The sequence below is a fragment of the Hyla sarda genome, chromosome 6 (assembly GCF_029499605.1).
Source record: "Hyla sarda isolate aHylSar1 chromosome 6, aHylSar1.hap1, whole genome shotgun sequence".
Lineage (NCBI taxonomy): Eukaryota > Metazoa > Chordata > Amphibia > Anura > Hylidae > Hyla > Hyla sarda.
Genome location: NC_079194.1, coordinates 83,674,851 through 83,692,925, shown reverse-complemented (window position 1 = coordinate 83,692,925; position 18,075 = coordinate 83,674,851). Strand labels below are relative to the sequence as shown.

Genomic DNA, 18,075 nt, shown 5'->3' with positions numbered 1-18,075 from the left:
TCCCATTTTTGCAAAATGTTTGCCCAAAATGTTTTGCGTACTCTGCGTTCCTTTTTCTGTGCAAAGTGTTATTGTGTGTGTGTGTGTGTGTGTGTGTTAATATATTAGATCATTATAATGGCAGCCACAGTCTAGTTTACATATTGCCATTCCTTTCTCATATATGACTTAAATAGCTTTCCTTGTGGGTAAACAATAATTTTTGCATTGTTTTCCGGTGATACGATGGTGGGGTAGGACATGCGCGTCTCTTACTAAGGCTATGTATGCTAACAGAAAAAGTCTGGTCTTTCTATTTTGCTTTATGGCAGTGAGTATTCATGCTGGGGCTTATAGATCATAGATATTGTAGCACATAATACCACTATGACATTTTGTAAGATTGTAGCATTTCACGTTATCTCTTTCCTCCTGCATTCTAAGCCTTGAAATTGCGGCATTCTGTTGTAACAGGACTGCCTTCTGCATTAACATATTCGTATGCTTCCAGGTGGAAAATGAATTCATACTGCAGGCTGAGAAAGAGATTTTCATTGAGCAGATGAAGGATGTTATCGACAAGGCAGAGGACATGCTGAGTGAGGATACAGAAGGGGAGAGAAGCTCCGATCAAGGGGCAAGTCCTCAGCAAACAGACTCCTTCAGGGTGGAAATGAGGGAGGTACAGTGTGCACATTTTCTTGTGGGATGCTCTTAGCTTTCAGCCATGGATTATTTGTGCAATAAAATGGAGGAAAAAAGCGGTGGTAGCGCCGGGTGCGGTGTAGGTCTTTATCCGGTATAGGTGGGGGTACCCAGGTGGGGGTAGCGTGTTCCTTGCCGGTGATGGTAGCTTGGTATGCAGGCCAGCAGCGTGAGGACGGAGCCCAGAGGAGAATCCGTAGAGTAATGCAGAAGTATTGGAGGAAAAAAGCTGCGTTGGCGCTCCCAAGGAAGTAACCCAAGTCGTGGGTATTGATGCAAAATAATTTATTCTTACAGTATAAGAAATCAAAGAAAATAATAAATATAAAGCAAGACGCTTTTCGGGAGTCACAGCTCCCTTTTTCAATTGATACAGCAACCACCTGCAATTGAAAAAGGGAGCTGTGACTCCCGAAACGCGTCTTGCTTTGTATTTATTATTAATTTTTTCTTATGCTGTAAGAATAAATTATTTAGCATCAATACCCACCACTTGGGTTACTTCCTTGGGAGCACCAATGCAGCTTTTTTCCTCCAGTACTTCTGCATGGATTATTTGTGACATGGCAGCTATTCCTATGAAGAAATTGACTTCTGTCCACCCCGACTGTCAGGGCATGCCTCTCTCTGCCGCATAAATTACAGATTTATTGCAAAGTAATTTATTGGAAATCTGATCGGAAGGATGTGCCCTGAATAATGCTGATGATCTTCCTAGTCCTCTGCAGATTTATTTTATTAGACATTTAGTCTCTTTGCTAAAATTTATTCACCTATAGGTGACACTTGTTGTGTTGTAAACCTGCCAAGCCTAAAGTGTCTATAAACATAGAAAGAATGGTTAACAGTGTGATCCAGTGATAGCTGTCAATAATAGTCAATTTTCCATGATTGGATAGTAATTAAGAAAAAAAAACTATGAAAAAAATTATACCATTCATTTTCATTGGGTGCCCATTTTTTGATATTTCGATAGCTTAGATTTGCTTAATTTGTTAATAAAGGGAATCTGTCACCTGGAAATTAAATGGGCACTGTCATTTAAAAAAAAAACATAAAAAAACTGACATGTAAAAAGTTTTCACTGGTCATAGTCTGAGTGTTCTGACCCTGACCGATCACAAGAATGAGCAGAGAGAATAATGTTCTCAGCCCACGTCTATGGGGCCATCATTTATTTATTTTATTTTTTTATTTGTGTTTTTTACTGGTACACTTAAAGTATGAAATTACCAGCAGCATTAGTGTTATAAAGGTCTTGGGGGAAAGGAGACAAACATTAATTTTCATTTACGTAGCTTTCTGTTGCAATTTGTAAAAAAAAAAAAAAGCAGTTTTATGCTGTGAAGAGTCAAAAAGGCAAGCCCTGGGCTCTGCTGTGCCCCGGGCTGGAACCTTTCTTATTCCCCACAATCTCCATGTTTAAAAGTTCTGCAGCTCACAATTTTTCACACACACTGCAGACTCCTGTTTCCAATTCTGTAACATTTATCAGTCAGCATTCTATGTGAAGACTTGTCAGCTGCAGAAGAGAAACTAAACAGAAGATTTAATGAAGACCCATGAAGAAAATGTTTTTACAGCAGAAGTACAATCCAATAATAAAAACAAAATGCATTTAGGTGCCTAAAGCTTTTTGCTGTGGCCGAATTAGTGGCAGAAAAACATGCTATGTGTGAATCTCCAGTTATGAAGAAAGAATACCCATATTTATGCCAGCGTATCGGGGTTGTTAGGGCACTTTGATTTGGTTGAGAATCAGTCTAGTGCATATATTGTTTAATGTGGTGTTTTACCTTTTTTCTGAAGGAAAATCCGCTCAACCCTGAAAAAACTCCAGTGTACCAACAGAATGGTATGATGTTACATCAGTCTGGTTTTTATTTTACTATGACCATTTTAGAAACTGCAACGTAGAACTATTCAGTTTTGTTTTGAAACCATGTTGTTTGTCTCTTGTTCAGTTTTGCATACAGGAAAGAGATGGTTTATCATCTGTCCAGTGAAGGAATGCCCAACTACTGCAGAAGGGTCATCCCTCAATGGTAACCAGGAAGTTCAGAGTAATCTCAAAGGTAATAATTTTAGTAACTGCTACTGGTTATGCACCTATACAAAGGCTTAAATATGGGAACATAGGCTTAAATAGTGCAAATCAGGCTGCTACTAGAGCATAATGTACAGGTTCTTGTGTATGCCAGGTATGCACCTCTTATAGCTGATGTGGCATGCACGTGCGAGCTGATAGGAGATCTAATAAGTGACTATGTCACAGGTATTCAGCTGACCCAGGACTGACCACTTGACACTTTAAACACTGATTTTCTGTGGGTCGGGCTGGTCATTACACACCCCAAGATTGGGTAATAAAACACATGGATGCAGCTGTGCTGAAATGAAATGGATAACTCTGTAGGAGGGGTGATGGTCCTAGAGAGACATCTGGCTCTGGCTCAAAAACTGCCAAGTGAAAACCCAGCCTTAGGTTACATTCACGTTACCTTCAATAGGTCCGTAGGAGATTTTCTGCTGTGGATAATTTGCAGCAGATTATTTACATGTGAACTTATCTTAGACTGGTGTCATACAGGGAAATGGGGGGGGGGAAGGGAATGACTGTGCTCAAAGTTTAAATGGATATATCTCCTTGATATATTTATTAAAAAATCATGATCACATAAAAAATAAATATAATATATATTTGTCTGGAAACCCACAGGACCCTTGTGCCTAACCTCTAGCTACCGGTATACAGAATTTAAGATTATAACATTATATAACAATCCTGATTATGTAATATAAATAAGAATAACATACAGTGGGAACTGCTGCTGAAATGAAGTGCAATAATGGTACTCCAATGGCTAAAAAACACAAGGGCATTATGCCACTTGTAGTCCTCGCGCATAAATGTTTCTTGCTGATGGTTATATAGTCTATCACAAAGTGATTATAATCTATTGCCGAAACAATGCGCTTGTTTCGGCAATAGATTATAATGTTCTGTGCGTTTTGAAATGTTAACACAGTGTGCGGTGCTGTGCACCTCTGACCTAATCCACCGAGACCACGGGGGACGGGAGTTCAGAGCAAGGCAGTCTGATCCTGCCGCTCCTGGAGTTGGAAGCAAACCTCCGATAACACGGGCTGTATAATGCCGGCACTGATCTTCTGCAGCAGTGTGCAGGTATTGGCAGCTGTGTGATCCTTGGAGACTTGTGGACCTTTGTTCTGCGGCAGGTACATATAAAACATCGGCGTCCTCGTGTCTTTGGGCGCAAGGGGTGCTTGATTGACAGGGCACTATCTGTCAAGGGCGCCTATTCAGGCAAGTAGCGGTGTGCTGGGCAGCAGCAGACCTCACTGGGCAATGATAACAATGAGGTTAATGGTTCAGCAGTTCCCGCTGTATTTTATTCTAATTTATATTACATCATCAGGATTGTTATATAATGTTATCTCAAGTTCTGTATAGCCAGAGGTTAGCCACAAGGGCCCTGTGGCTTTCCAGACGGTTATATATATTTAATTTTTTATGTGATCATGATTTATTAATAAATATATCATCGATATATCATATCCATTTAAACTTTGAGCACAGTCATTCCTTTTTTTTCCAGTTTGCATTATTTTATTTTTTTTAACACCTAGGGTATAGGTGTTTAGATGGTTTATTGGTCAGTTTTAGGTATTAAAGGTTAGGTGAGCACCTTCCATTTTTCTTTGGTCATATAAAGAAGCTTTTGGAAAAAACTGGCCAGTGTGACCTTTAAAGGTTGTCTGTGTATTCTCTCCCAGTTTAGTTACCAATCTGACATTGGGCGTAGAGAGAAGCGGGTGGGTAGTACAGTTGCTGAGACAGTAACTAGTTACCCAGTAAGAATTGTGCATGGGCCCCATTAACTAGAATAGGATTTGTACACGATACTCATTGGGCATTGAACAGGTAGGCAGGTGTAGCACCCAGTATGCAGCGGTCTCTTTGACAGATGTCAGACCTGGTGGGATAATGTACCTGTCATTAGAAAAAAAAATGATATAATATAGATTAGGGTTTCCCAACTGCCTCCAGATGTTGCAAAACTACCTTTGCAGGCATTCTGTGAGTTGTAGTTTTGCAACACCTGGAGGCACCCTGGTTGGGAAATACTGATATAGATACTAATATATGTATCTTTGTAATATACATTTTTGGGTGAAAAAATGTTGTCCCTGCAGCTATTGCCTGTGTGTCTCTGTGAGGGTGATACATGAAGTGAGGGTGGTACAAGCAGGGCCATTTGCAGGCTCCTGGCTTGTCAATCATCCTGCTGTGTGCTGGTGCATTGATTGATTGGACCTGACGAAGAGCAACATTTGCTCAAAACGTGTTGTCTGTATTATCCAATAAATACTTTATTTTTTTAATTTTATGTCGGTGTATTACGGTTAATTCATTCAACCCACTGGGAGCGCCTGGACGCATAGCGTTCACTTTTTACTTTCTATCCCTCACCACTGGAATGTTTCCTAAACCTGAAAGGGTTAGAAGTGGTAACCCGGATGGAAGAGCCTGAAGATTATTGCAACCTCACTGCACAGAGCCCTGCTTGTCATCGGTGCTCAGAGCCCTGCTTGGCCCTGGGGGCTCAGAGCCCTGCTTGGCCCTGGGTGCACAGAGCCCTGCTTGCCCAGAACCCTGCAAGAAATCTTCTGGCTAAAACCGCAATAATTGGCTGTAAAAAAAAAAAAAAAAAAAACCACTAAGCCAATGTGTGAACCCTGTCTTAATATGGTGTAGTCTGCTTATTCTCACTTACAGTTTAGCATCTATTTTTGAGCTGTAAGTATTTCCTACACGGTAACGTTTCAGCAGTGCATAAATGAATATATTTTAAGACACATTGCAAAAATCTACATATTATTCAGAGATGAATGAGAAGGAAATGATTTCTCGGAACCTGCAGGGCAGCCAGACGATGTTCTAGAATATTTAAGTCTAATTTTCTGAAAACCAATCTAAAGAAAGAGAACCCTTTTTTTCATGATGGACTCCTTAAAAAAAAATCTCATTCTTATTATGTACATGTAGAGAATGACCAATAATGAGTAAATGGAGGTCTCATGTATAGTGCTAGACATACTGTCAGTTTCCTTACCAGTCTTTAAAATGTTCTGATTTTAATTCTTCTTTGTGTCTTTGAGGTCTGTTTCACACCAGTGTAATACAACTGCATTTTTATGTCCATCAAACTGAGAGGCCAGTCACCCAAACAGAAAGCATCAAAGATCCCTGGGATGCCATCACTTTGTCATTAGACCTGTTTTTGGGCAGAGCTCTGCAGATAATTGTCTGAGGTATAAGGCGGCCTCCCAGCTCTCCACCAGCAGATGGTGTAGGTGAAAAAGGGTTGGGTTGGATCTTAACTGCCCAACTCTTGTTCTGGGAGGACTATGGTTCTATGGGGGACTCCACTTGCATGATCAACACATGATGTTAGAAGTGGTTAACACAAGAGAAGTCTCTTTTTATATAGGTTTTGTGTCTGACTAAATCCAGCTAGGTAAAGAACATGTAATTCTGATGAGTGGGTGGCATGTTAGTTCAGTGGTATCATTTCTGCTATGCAAATCCAGCCGGGTATTCTCCCACACTCCTTAAACCCACTGATACTTATGAGACTTTACAAAATGGATGTCCTTAGCATGTATGTGTATAGGACTGGGAGTGGGAACTTCCTATATACAGATCTAGGCTCTTCTTCCCCATCTTCCTGTTGGCTCTTGTGCCACTAGGAGCCCTTTTACTTTTTATTTAGGCCTCTTCTCCTCTGAGCTCTGTAGTAAGTTTGGTAGTCTGCGTTAACAGGAGTATAGTAAAAAAAAGTAATAGAGCAGCCTGTATAAAGGGCAACTGATACTAGATCTATTGCTTCCATTTGTCAGATGAAGAGGGGGTTAGGAAGTCTTTGCAATCATAGTTTAATTTTGGCACAAGATACAGACAGCTGCTCCTTACATTGTACAAGTATTAAATATTGAAAAAACTTGAATTACAGGCATTGCAGAGGTAAGTTGATGTCCAAGTAATATACAGTAGATGGAGGATTGTTTCTTAGCTATAGAACTCGCAGAGGTTGCGGCTGTGACAAGCCCCTTAAGCAGGGGGGTCCAGAGTGCACCTCACCACACTAAGGGTGAATGCTCATCTCCAGTGCTCTGCAGTTTTTGGAGGTCTGTGCAGTAGCACTGACATGAGCAGAGGTGTCGCACAGGTTAGAAATGGTTAGAGGAGTAGACTGACTGACAGGAGTATGGAAGATGAGAAATGGAAGTGTCTTAACCCCTTCCTGCTCATTTGTCAGGTCACTATACTCCAGATAGACATGACAAAAGTTTTGATTACTCATGGTCTGAGTGTTCAGACTCCAACTGATCTCTATGGCCCAGATTTGTAGAGATAAAATGGTGATTTTCCCACAGCAACCAATCACAGCTCGGCTAATGAGCTCTGGTAAAGTGAAAGCTGAGCTGTGATTGGTTGCTGTGGGGAAATTGCTAAATGTTTTTCTCTCGCACAATTTGATAAATCTGGGCCTATAGAGAGATCGCTGGGGGGAATCTCTGTCCAGCTGCACTAGATGGGCTTCATTATAAGTGTATTGCCATTGCAGCTAGACAGATTGTGGACAATCGGGAGCGGGGATTTTTTATTTAGAGAACGGTCATGAACACCCAGACCTGAAGCTATCAACATTTAAGTATATCTAACATGTCAATAGTTTTTCTAAATGACTGGGACAATTTAAGCAAATAATGCCTTAAGGGGTTGTGTCTCAAAAGAATCCTTGAACAAATGCCCAGCTTCATGGGGCAAAACCAAGATAATTAGAGGACTTGTGGTCAGTATAAATAAAAATTGAGGCTTTATGTGATTATGAAGCCTCAGGTCATCTGATTCCAATCTGGTTTTTACTTTCTTGCATAGGCGTTTACTTTCTTGCATATGCGTTTTATTATTTAATTCGATTTTGGTTGATTATCTGCACTTTTCCCTGAATATTCATGTGGGCTGGAACTTTATTTTAAAAAGGGCTGTGAATGCTAGACTCAGAGGGCATGAATGGGGCAGAGAGTGCATGAATCAGGTTCACACTCCAAATATATAGATCGAGAATGGTGGGGAAGTTAACAAAAAAAAAAACTGTCGGTGTTTGGGTACCAGCGGTTACTAAATTCTAGCCAATTTTTTTTTTTTTTCTGACCACAGATCCACTTTAGCATTGGCTACCGTTTTGTCCATGCATATGGTTGCTAACATGATTGGTTATTCCTGAATGGCCATCTTGTGTTGATGCAGCTTCCCCATAAATGTAATTATTATTATTATTGTCAGTGCAATTCCGATTAAGACCAACATATAACACCATGCTAGGTTAATTCCCCCTTAGTGTTTAGCTAATGACATTTTTTTTTTAGGCTGAAAAGTTGAGATGAACTTGTCCTGAGCTTTTCTGACTGAATGCAATGTTATCCAGTGTTGACAGTCTCTGTAATTTAAATACATGAGAGACGACAGAAATCCTTCTCCTATGCTGTTGCTTTGCTACAATGTTTTAGTCTGGAGTTCCGATTGTTGGCTCACAGAGGATGTACAGATTTGTCTTCACTTCACTTCTCAGCTGTAAGCTGGTCTAGGGCTGTACCTTCCAGCTCCCAAACCAATTTGTTTTGTTATTGGTTTTAATGGTGAATTAGATCTTGTCTTGGATAAATAGTTCCTTTTGATACATTTTTCTTTTGGAATAATCTTTACATTTCTTACAGATGAAAGAATTTCTGAAATCAACCAACATGAGTGTCCAACAAGTGAGGATAAGACTATTTCAGCTGCGACTCAGTCCATTTTAACAGATGCATGTGACCAGTCCATGGGAATTCCTGCTTCCATGACACAATCCTCCTCAACAATCTCGCCCACTGAGATGCAAACTCTTCCAGAATCCCTTTCCTTCCTCCAAGGAGATACTATCACTATTGGTGCATCTGCTATTTTACAACCTGTGATAGAAGCACAACCAGACTCGGTTATCTTGGATGGTGTTCTGCTAAAAGAGGCGCCAGTTGTACCTCAACCAGAGCACAAGCCATGTGTGTTACCACCTGATAAGACAAGTTTGACCACAAATGAAACTGTTCAGTCAGAACATGTAAAATGTGACAATGGTCATGTGCAGAAGGTTCCTCAGGAAAAAGTTCTCGATCTTAAGCCTGAGCATCAGGTGTTATATGATTCAGATACTGGTTCTCCTGTTGTAGTCCAATTAAAGTCAGAAACTGGATTGACTATTCAGGGTATCCCAATAACTGATCAACTACATGTCATTCAAGAAGTATCTCCAGCATCGCAACCCACCTTACAGACACAAGCCCAAGGTTTAGCTGTGACCTTGATTAACCCAAATCTTCAGCAGTCGGGCATAGAGTCTGATGGGGAAGGGCCACCTAGATTGGAGTTCACTGATGACACTATTAAGACTTTAGATGAGAAACTCCGTACATTACTATACCAGGAGTATACTCCAGCTAACATGCCTGCTGGGACACCAGAGAACTCTGTCACATTAGAGAATGCACCAGAGGTCATCAACTCCCAGCCACTAAACCAGGACATCAACACACTCTCAGCTCTACAAATTGAACATGGTGGTGATATGGTTTGTGACTTACAAAGTCAGAGGGTAAGTTTTTTACACTTACAAATAGTTCCTTACATATATGTTGAAATGAATAGTCTAGGATTAATAACCAATCTGTAGTTTTTGCAGAAATCCCAACACTCTCTTGTCCATAGGCTGTTCCTGGTAGAGGAGTTAAACCAAATGCCAAAACCCCAGGGCACAAAGACTGGGGCACAAGATCCCTTTAGGGACAACCCTTATAAAATGTAACTTTTTTGTATGTACCATGTGACAATGATTAAAACTTAGATGTCACAGAACCAGTTGTGCATATAAGTAGGGATAAACCCCAAGTGATTAGTTTGTGGGGAACTGCAGTTTCCCTTTTATCTGGTAACTGTGGCACAGATTAAAATCACGGAATTTGCCCCCCTCTACTAGTTTCGGTGCCTCAGCACCGTCCTCAGGAGGATATCTGGGCAAAACGATATCCTCCTGAGGACGGTGCTGAGGCACCGAAACTAGTAGAGGGGGCAAATTCTGTGATTTTAATCTGTGCCACAGTTACCAGATAAAAGGGAAACTGCAGTTCCCCACAAACTAATCACTTGGGGTTTATCCCTACTTATATGCACAACTGGTTCTGTGACATCTAAGTTTTAATCATTGTCACATGGTACATACAATTTTAATAATGAGATACAATAAAAGTTAAATTTTATAAGGGTTGTCCCTAAAGGGATCTTGTGCCCCGGGCTTTGTGCCCTGGGGTTTTGGTATTTGATTTATTAGGTGATCCCTGGCCCTTTAGGGGATTATTGTGGTAAAATTTGGTATAGGAGTTCACTTTAAGGGGTATTCCAGCTTTATACATCTTATGCTCTATCCAAAAGATAGGGGGTAAGATGTACGATCGCAGGGGTCCCGCCGCAGGTGACCCCCACGATCTCTGTACAGCCCCCGGCATTCTGTGCCAGGCGCTGCCTCAGACGGTGACATCACGGCCACGCCCCCTATTGCCGTCACGTCACCGTCTCTGAGGCAGCGCCTGGCACAGAATGCCGGGGGCTGTACAGAGATCGTGGGGGTCCCCAGCGGTGGGACCCCTGTGATAGGGATAGGAGATAAGATTTATAAAGCCGGAATACCCCTTTAAGTGTTTTCCAGCTTAACACAAACTAATATTTTGAACACCAATCTAATATTGTTCTGTGAAAAGGCCATCAATGTTGTAAGTGCTGCAGCCTCTTCAATGTTTACTTCTACAGATCCTTGCATCACTGTACCATTAGTGGCATTAGCGCAAGGCCCTGCAGTGTTGTCCTGGTCATTGAATACAGTGAACAGAGATGGATAATAATCCGAAAGTATCAATCCATAGTACAATAATCCAGCCAGCGTTGCCAGACCCTACAAAATAGATTTCCTTTATACTATGTAATGGGTCATTCACCTTGATCTAGTTAAGTTTGGATCTTACAATGTCCAAACCATTGACCGATGTTTCTCTGAGCATTAGCTATTTTAGCTGCCAAAAAGAAAAAAAAAACAGACAAATCTATGGGAAGGTTTTTGATACTGTTTTTTTGAAAAGATGCTTCATCTTTATTGAAAAATATATTTTTTCCAATTTTCATAAAGATTTTATCATAGAAGAGTAAGAAAGATGTAATAAAATACAACACCATATGATAAGAGAATGCCACTGCACAGATAATGCATACTTATAGGAAATAAGAGCTGGAATAATACGAATGTATAAGACATGTAACTATAGCCGCTTGTCTCATATGTAAGAAGGATGAATGCTAGAAAGGCTATACTCATGCGACTAAAAATAGATATGGCACATATAGGGTTTCATAGCATCGATCCACAGAAGCAAGTGTCATAGCAGAGGAATACAGAGAAAAGGGAAAAAAAGAACGAGGGGGGAGAGAGGTGGAGGTCAGGGACCAAACAAGCTTGAAAGGCACTTCATCTTTTGGGTCATGATATTGCAGCCTATCCGCTAGTAAACAACCTTTTTTTTTTTATAAATCAACATTGTAATATTTACAATAAATTTTTTTTTATTTCTCACTAAACAAAATCTGATATGTGAACCTCTATCCAGAACACATTAGGTGAAGTTCACACTGCCGTTCAGCTCAGTTTGTTATAAGTTGGAAAAAAAGAAAAGAAAAAGAAATACTCCATATTGTTCGGCTCCATTTTGTGGCGCTAAATGTGACTGGGCTCCTCTGGTCGGAGATGAATGGTGGTGTGAGCTTAGCCTTAGCAGGATAACCCTTTTATCTTTATCATGCCCAGTGTGTCCAGTCTTTTTTATTGTCTTTTTGTGTTTCATAGAAGACTATAGTCTGGTCTTCTGTATCATATCCAGAACATTGTAGTCATCTCGCTCTGGTTTTTAGACTGTTCACACTAAGGATGCAGGTCCTCGGGCACATACAGGTCAACTTACTTTCTTAGTTTTTTCTTTCTTGTGTCTGCCTCCTCTCTGAGGACACTGCAATGTATTTTTCCACTAGTAGTCAAACCCCATTTAGTGGATACATTTATTTTTTTTTTACTACAGGTGCGATAAACAAAATGCCATCAAACCAGTAATGTGGCTGAAAAATAGGTACATAATCTGTACCTGTATTCTGCTGATGGTGTCTGTGGGGAATTGATTTCCCTCTACTACCCTGACCCTTTACTTGCTTTGTAAGAAATGGGTGATGCCAATATATATATATATATATATATATATATATATATATATATATATATATATATATATATATATATATAACTCAATGTGTGTATGTATGTTCCACAAAAACATCCAAACGGCTAAAGATATTAACATGAAACTTGGCACATGTTACTTATATGTCAACAACAAACATAGGATAGGTGATTTAACCTTTACTCACCCCCATTTGCCAGGGGCGGGGTTTTTATTTAAAGTCCCATACAAGTCTATGGGAAATATATGTTACTGCATAACTTCCAAACGGCTGGAGATATTTTGATAATACTTGGTCACATGTTACTTATATGTCCACTTAAAATATAGGATAGTTAATTTAACCCTTAATTACCCCCATTTGGGAGGGTCAGGGTTTTTGTTTAAAGTCCCATGCAAATCAATGGGAAATGTATGTTCTCACATAACTTCCATACGGCTGGAGATATTTTAATACCTGGTACACATATTACGGGTCATATATATGACAACAATATATGGGGATGGGATATGAAGTCAAAAGCTTCCTCCTTTGTTGATTTTCCTCCCCAACAAGGATGAGGAAGGAAAAACCAGGCAATGCCGGGTACTCGGCTAGTAATGTCAATAAAAAAAACACCACCTGGCCTATCTAGTCTGCCCTTTTTATATTATTTCCATTTTTTTTTATTATATATTTGTTTATATGGTATATATTTATCCCAGGCAGGGGTAACGTTCACTTACTGTCCATTTATAAACCACATCTGCTGGAAGTTTGTGTTTAAAAATCTACTAGCCTTTCAATTATAATAAAACCTCCTTATTTTAGTGTCAATAACAATTAACAATATCCATGTTCAGTGACTGCCTCTGGTTTTGCGTACCATTGTATTTGACTTTTCGATCATAATGGTTATTGCACATGAACATTGTATTCTGCAGGCCCAGGCTAAAAGCTGTAGGATCGAGACCTATTTTCATTACTGTGCAGAACTCCATAGAGATCCATCTGTACAGAAAGCGTAGTGCTGAAGGACATAGTGTCACAATAAATAGTTGTACCTCTTCATTGGGTTTCTAGTCCAGCTCCTAATGACAACAGGATTGGAAAGCAATTTCGCCTCACTGCATGGATGCAGACAGATAATATCGCGGCTCATAATAATGGAGGCCACATTGCTAATCAAACAGATAAGAGGATTTCATTATAAATGTGTCATTGCCGAATGCATTCAATGCAAATAATGTTCTACAATGACATCAATGTAGTGGCTGTGTTTAGTATTAGATTAATTAACATCTAATTTCGGGGTTTTACCTTGGAGGACTGTCAGTCCCTGGAAATAAACTTCATATCCACTTAGCTGAGACTAGGCAGACATCCCTTGTGTGATTGCTGAGCATTACGATAGTGATGATGTGGACATCTGTGTTACGTATGTCAGCACACAGTTGATGGATCTGGAAGCTGCCTTACCTTTGCTGACTTTAATGTTTTGACAGGCTGTCAGATGTGATTTAGTCAGTAGGGGGCACTTATTGCGGAAGGCTTTACATGAATGATATTAAAGAAATTGAGGCTGATGAAAAAATTAGACGGTTATTCACACAATGTTTTGACCAAAGATTTTATATATTTTTTTTCCCACATTCTAAAATTTAAAGGGAATCTGTCAGGATTGGTTATTTAAGTCAACTTTTTATGGTCAACATATTGACCCAGATTTATCAATCTGTCTGAAATTAAAACTTTTTAAACCACATTTATTGCTGTGCTGTGAAACACCTTTATTAAAGGGGTACTCCGAAGTAAAAGGAAAAATAAATTCAAATCATCTTGTGGCAGAAAGTTAAAGAAATTTGTAAATTACTTCTGTTATGTCCCAGTACGGGATATGCTCCTACAGTCCTGTCAGGTTGAGTTCCTGTACGTCCTCAGGGCTCTCCTGTAATGTTCCCCCATATTGTGTATAGGTTGCATATTTAGTGTAAAGGACCTTTGATATGGTCACATGATTGTTAGTCACTGATAATGGTTGTCACATGTTTGTCATATATTTTGTTACCCAGAGAGCACCAGGTGACCAGATGACCCGCAGTTGGCATATGGGCTCCTTGCTCAGCCCCTCTTTATAAGAGTGAGAGGTACTACAGACTCTCTTTCACCACACTTTCTGCGTAGATCCACTCCAGACGTCTGAGCCAGTGTCCAGCACATCTGGAGGCCTCAAGCCTAAATTGCAGCCACTAGTTAGTAAGTCAAGTCATCTCTGTCTACTGTCACGATCTTCAGTCAAGTCAGTTATAGTCAGCGTGGCTGTGCTAAAGTCTGTCAAGTCACTGCAAGTCCCAGCAAGCTGCGAGGTGCCCTGTGTTACTGGTCACCTCTCTGGGGTCTTGGCCGAACTGTATAGACACCAACACCTGTCTAACCTCAGTAATAGCTACCGTTAACCTCAACCTGGCCTTGGACTATTATTTGCCCCTGCCTAACCTAGGACTAGCAGTGCTACCTTCAGGTGGTTACATAGGAAAACCACACCCTGGTGTCACGAACACTAAGGGGTTAACACCATCTACCCCTGGGCAACACCATCTGCCCCTACACCTCACATCACACCCCGACACCACACTTCTATTTAAAAATCTTAATCCTTCCAGGACTTATCAGCTGCTGTATACTACAGAGGAAGTTGTGTAGTTCTTTCCAGTCTGACCACAGTGCTCTCTGCCGCCACCAATGTCCATGTCAGGAAATGTCCTGCAGTTCCTGACAAAGACAGAGGTGTCAGCAGAGAGCGCTGTGGTCAGACTGGCCAAAAAATTCAAAACTCCCTCTGTAGTATACAGTAGCTGATAAGTACTGGATGGATTAAGATTTTTAAATAGAAGTAATTTACAAATCTGTATAAGTTTTTTGCACAGGTAAATTTAAAAAACCTTCTTATTCCTACAGAGTACCCTTTAAAGTGGTGTAGATATTGATAGGCTGATAGGGTTGTTTTGACCTGTAATAAAATCAGCAGGGTGGAGGGTGTTAAACAAGAAACAAGATGGGCATCTTGGAAAAAATAAAAAAAAAAGTCATAAAATTGTTACTTGACAGCAGATCCCACCATATGAAAAAGGGATATGTAGGCCACAGTAATGTGAGGTGCCGCAAGAATATAGAGCCCCGCTGTGGTAATGGCATGAGCTACATTAGGTAGCCTTTTCAGAGATTCTCCACCTTAGGTAGCCTTATCAGAGATTCCCCACCTGGAGAGTGCTACTTACATCTGCCTGCAGGGACTTCCTGGCGCAGGTGCACGCAATAAGTGACGACATCACACGCGCTGTGCAGGACGTTGTCCCTGCGTGGGGCTTGCGATGACATCACTCACGGCGCGCACCTCCGCCAGGAAGTCCCTGCAGGCAGATGTAAGTAGCAGTTTAGTGACTGGGCAAGACTGGTTGCCCTGTCATGTGCACTGGTTCCCACGTAGCAGTGTTTGCCAAAGTGTGGTAAGTCTTCCGGCATTTAGCCCTGCCTGCCCGAAGCAGGGCTAAATGCCTGAAGAAATCACCTGCCCGACGCCCGAAACTGCATGTCATGGGTGTCGTACGATACAAATTCCAGATCCCTGGTGTGGGCCGCAAAATTTCGTCAGGGAGCCACCTTCTAGACAGAATTACAGACCCCTATGGTCCATGTTATTAACAACATTCAGAGATGTTTTATTGCAGAGCAGCAGCTTAAAAAGATGGCTGCCCCATATCTACAATCAGAAAAAAAATCTGATTTAAAAGCATAGTATACGCATCAGAATCTTTTTAATGCTAGAAAAAAAATTCCAGCAACATTTTTTTTCTTATTTCTTTCATATGATAGGGCCAAGCACAAAGACGTGGCTCTGGAGATCAGAAATGGGAGGAAAATGCCATCGATAGATCTCCTAAAAGAAGATCACATCATGCTGACAAGTCTAAAACTATTGGGAGGTTTTCCGTGATGAGTACCGAAGACGAGGTCACCATAACCTCTCCAAATTATCTGAGGTTTTCTGCACCACCAGATGTGTATCTGGATCAACTTCCACCACAACCAGTCAGGACCTCAGTCCCGCGGGCTCACACCTCCTCACCTATAAACTCTCTCTTCTGTGGACACGTGTCTAGTGATTCAGGGGATGAAATCCCTCCACCAAAACCCAAAGATGGCCCTTCAACCCCAAGCAAAGGGGCAACTAATGACTTCATAAAGAAAGCTACTGCTTTTTTGCATCGAAAGGCCAGTATGCAAAGCCCAGATTCTCCTAGTGGCCAGGCCATGAAAATCCCCTCAATAAATGTTACATCTTTTCATTCGCAGTCTTCCTATATGAGCAGCGATAATGATTCTGAGTTTGAAGATGCGGACATGAAGAAAGAGCTACAAAATCTCAGAGAAAAGTACGTATCACCAGCTGGTATTCTGTTTCTGTATAACCTTAGTGTCTTGTAGAGATTGTCTATTTCAAGGAAATCTGTTGGCTGTAATTCATGCACTAAACTGCTGACACTGTTAGATAGCTGTAAGGACAAGGAGACACATGGTACCTTTCATATATCTGTCTGTTCTCTCCTAATGTAGAAAAATGCTTTAATTCTCTTATGACAAGCGTCAAAGAGCAGTTCCCATGCCCCTGAAGTGCTAAAGTAGGGCTGGGCGGTATGACCAAATATGTGTATCACAGTATTTTTTTAACTTACGGCGGTGCCACTGTATAGAACGGCATTTTCACCCCCCCCCCCCCCCCCAAATCATGTGACCCGCCAGCGCTGTTCTCCTCAAACCCCCCCCCCCGCCCCAATCATGTGACCCGTGCGCGGTGTTCGGCCAATGGCTGTCCGGGTAGTTTTGTAACAGCTGGAGGTCCGCAGGTTGGAGACCACTGCTGTACGCTGTATACCTATGCCCAGGCTGCAAAAGATAAAGAAAATAAACTGAAACTCGCCTACGTCGGCCTTACGCTGGGGACTGGAACGTCTGACAGCCGTCAGCCTATCACCGGCCGCAGCGATGTCCCGCCCTGGCCAGTGATAGGCTGAGCCCACTGTCATGTAAGAAGCCGGCCAGAGCTCCTTACATGACAGTGGGCTCAGCCTATCACTGACCGGGGCGGGACATCGCTCCGGCCGGTGATAGGCTGACGGCTGTCTGACGTTCCTGTCCCCAGCGTAAGGCCGACGTAGGTGAGTTAGTTTATTTTCGTTATCTTTTGCAGCCCGGGCATAGGGATACAGCGTGCAGCAGTGGTCTCCAACCTGCGGACCTCCAGCTGCTGCAAAACTACAACTCCCAGCATGCCCGGACAGCCAACGGCTGTCCGGGCATGCTGGGAGTTGTAGTTTTGCAACATCTGGAGGTCCGCAGGTTGGAGACCACTGGCGTACAGTATAGAGTTCCAGCGCCCGGCGGCCCCCAACAAAGAGGAGGAGGGCAGTGCTTGCGGGTGACATATGTGAGTAGTACCCTGCTGGGCTGATCATTAATTGGGGGGGGGCAGAACAGTGCTGGCAGGTCACATAGGATTAGTTCCCCGATGTGGGGACGGGACAGCGCTGGGCTGATAATACATTCCCGAGGGGGAGGGGCCAAACCGGTATTGCGGTATGGGGGAAAATTCATATCGTGCAGCCCAAAAAATTCGGTATTCAGTATGAACCGGTATACCGCCCAGCCCTATGCTAAAGGCTGGAACACCACCTTGATCCCCCTATCAAGAGTCAGGGCTCTGTCAATCAAGCAGGGATGGGAGGGGGAGCGAGGATGGCAGATTCTAAAATGTTTGGCCAGGTTCTGTCAAGTGTAGAGTTTTTGTCAATAGGAAGAGGGTGGAAACAAAAATGCCAAGCTTGCCTGGTAGTGACCAACTATCATTCATGTTGAAATACGTTATGCCTAATATTTACATTTGTTGACAGCAGATATGAGATGATAGGATGCCACCATACAATTTAGATTTTGGATGGATATATATTCTGTGCATT

General features: G+C 41.7%; 1 protein-coding gene across 13 annotated transcripts in view; it reads left to right on the top strand.

Annotated features, from left to right (window-relative positions):
- The window catches only part of WNK2 (WNK lysine deficient protein kinase 2), a 266,333-nt gene that overhangs the window by 207,070 nt on the left and 41,188 nt on the right, over window positions 1–18,075 (top strand). For 12 of the 13 annotated variants that reach the window (XM_056524329.1, XM_056524323.1, XM_056524325.1 and 9 more), the window contains 5 exons: window positions 491–661; window positions 2,494–2,539; window positions 2,649–2,759; window positions 8,491–9,404; window positions 15,935–16,494. In XM_056524329.1, coding sequence (XP_056380304.1) covers window positions 491–661; window positions 2,494–2,539; window positions 2,649–2,759; window positions 8,491–9,404; window positions 15,935–16,494 — 1,802 coding nt within the window. The remainder of the gene's footprint in view (window positions 1–490; window positions 662–2,493; window positions 2,540–2,648; window positions 2,760–8,490; window positions 9,405–15,934; window positions 16,495–18,075) is intronic. The other variant, XM_056524326.1, reaches the window with a different exon arrangement.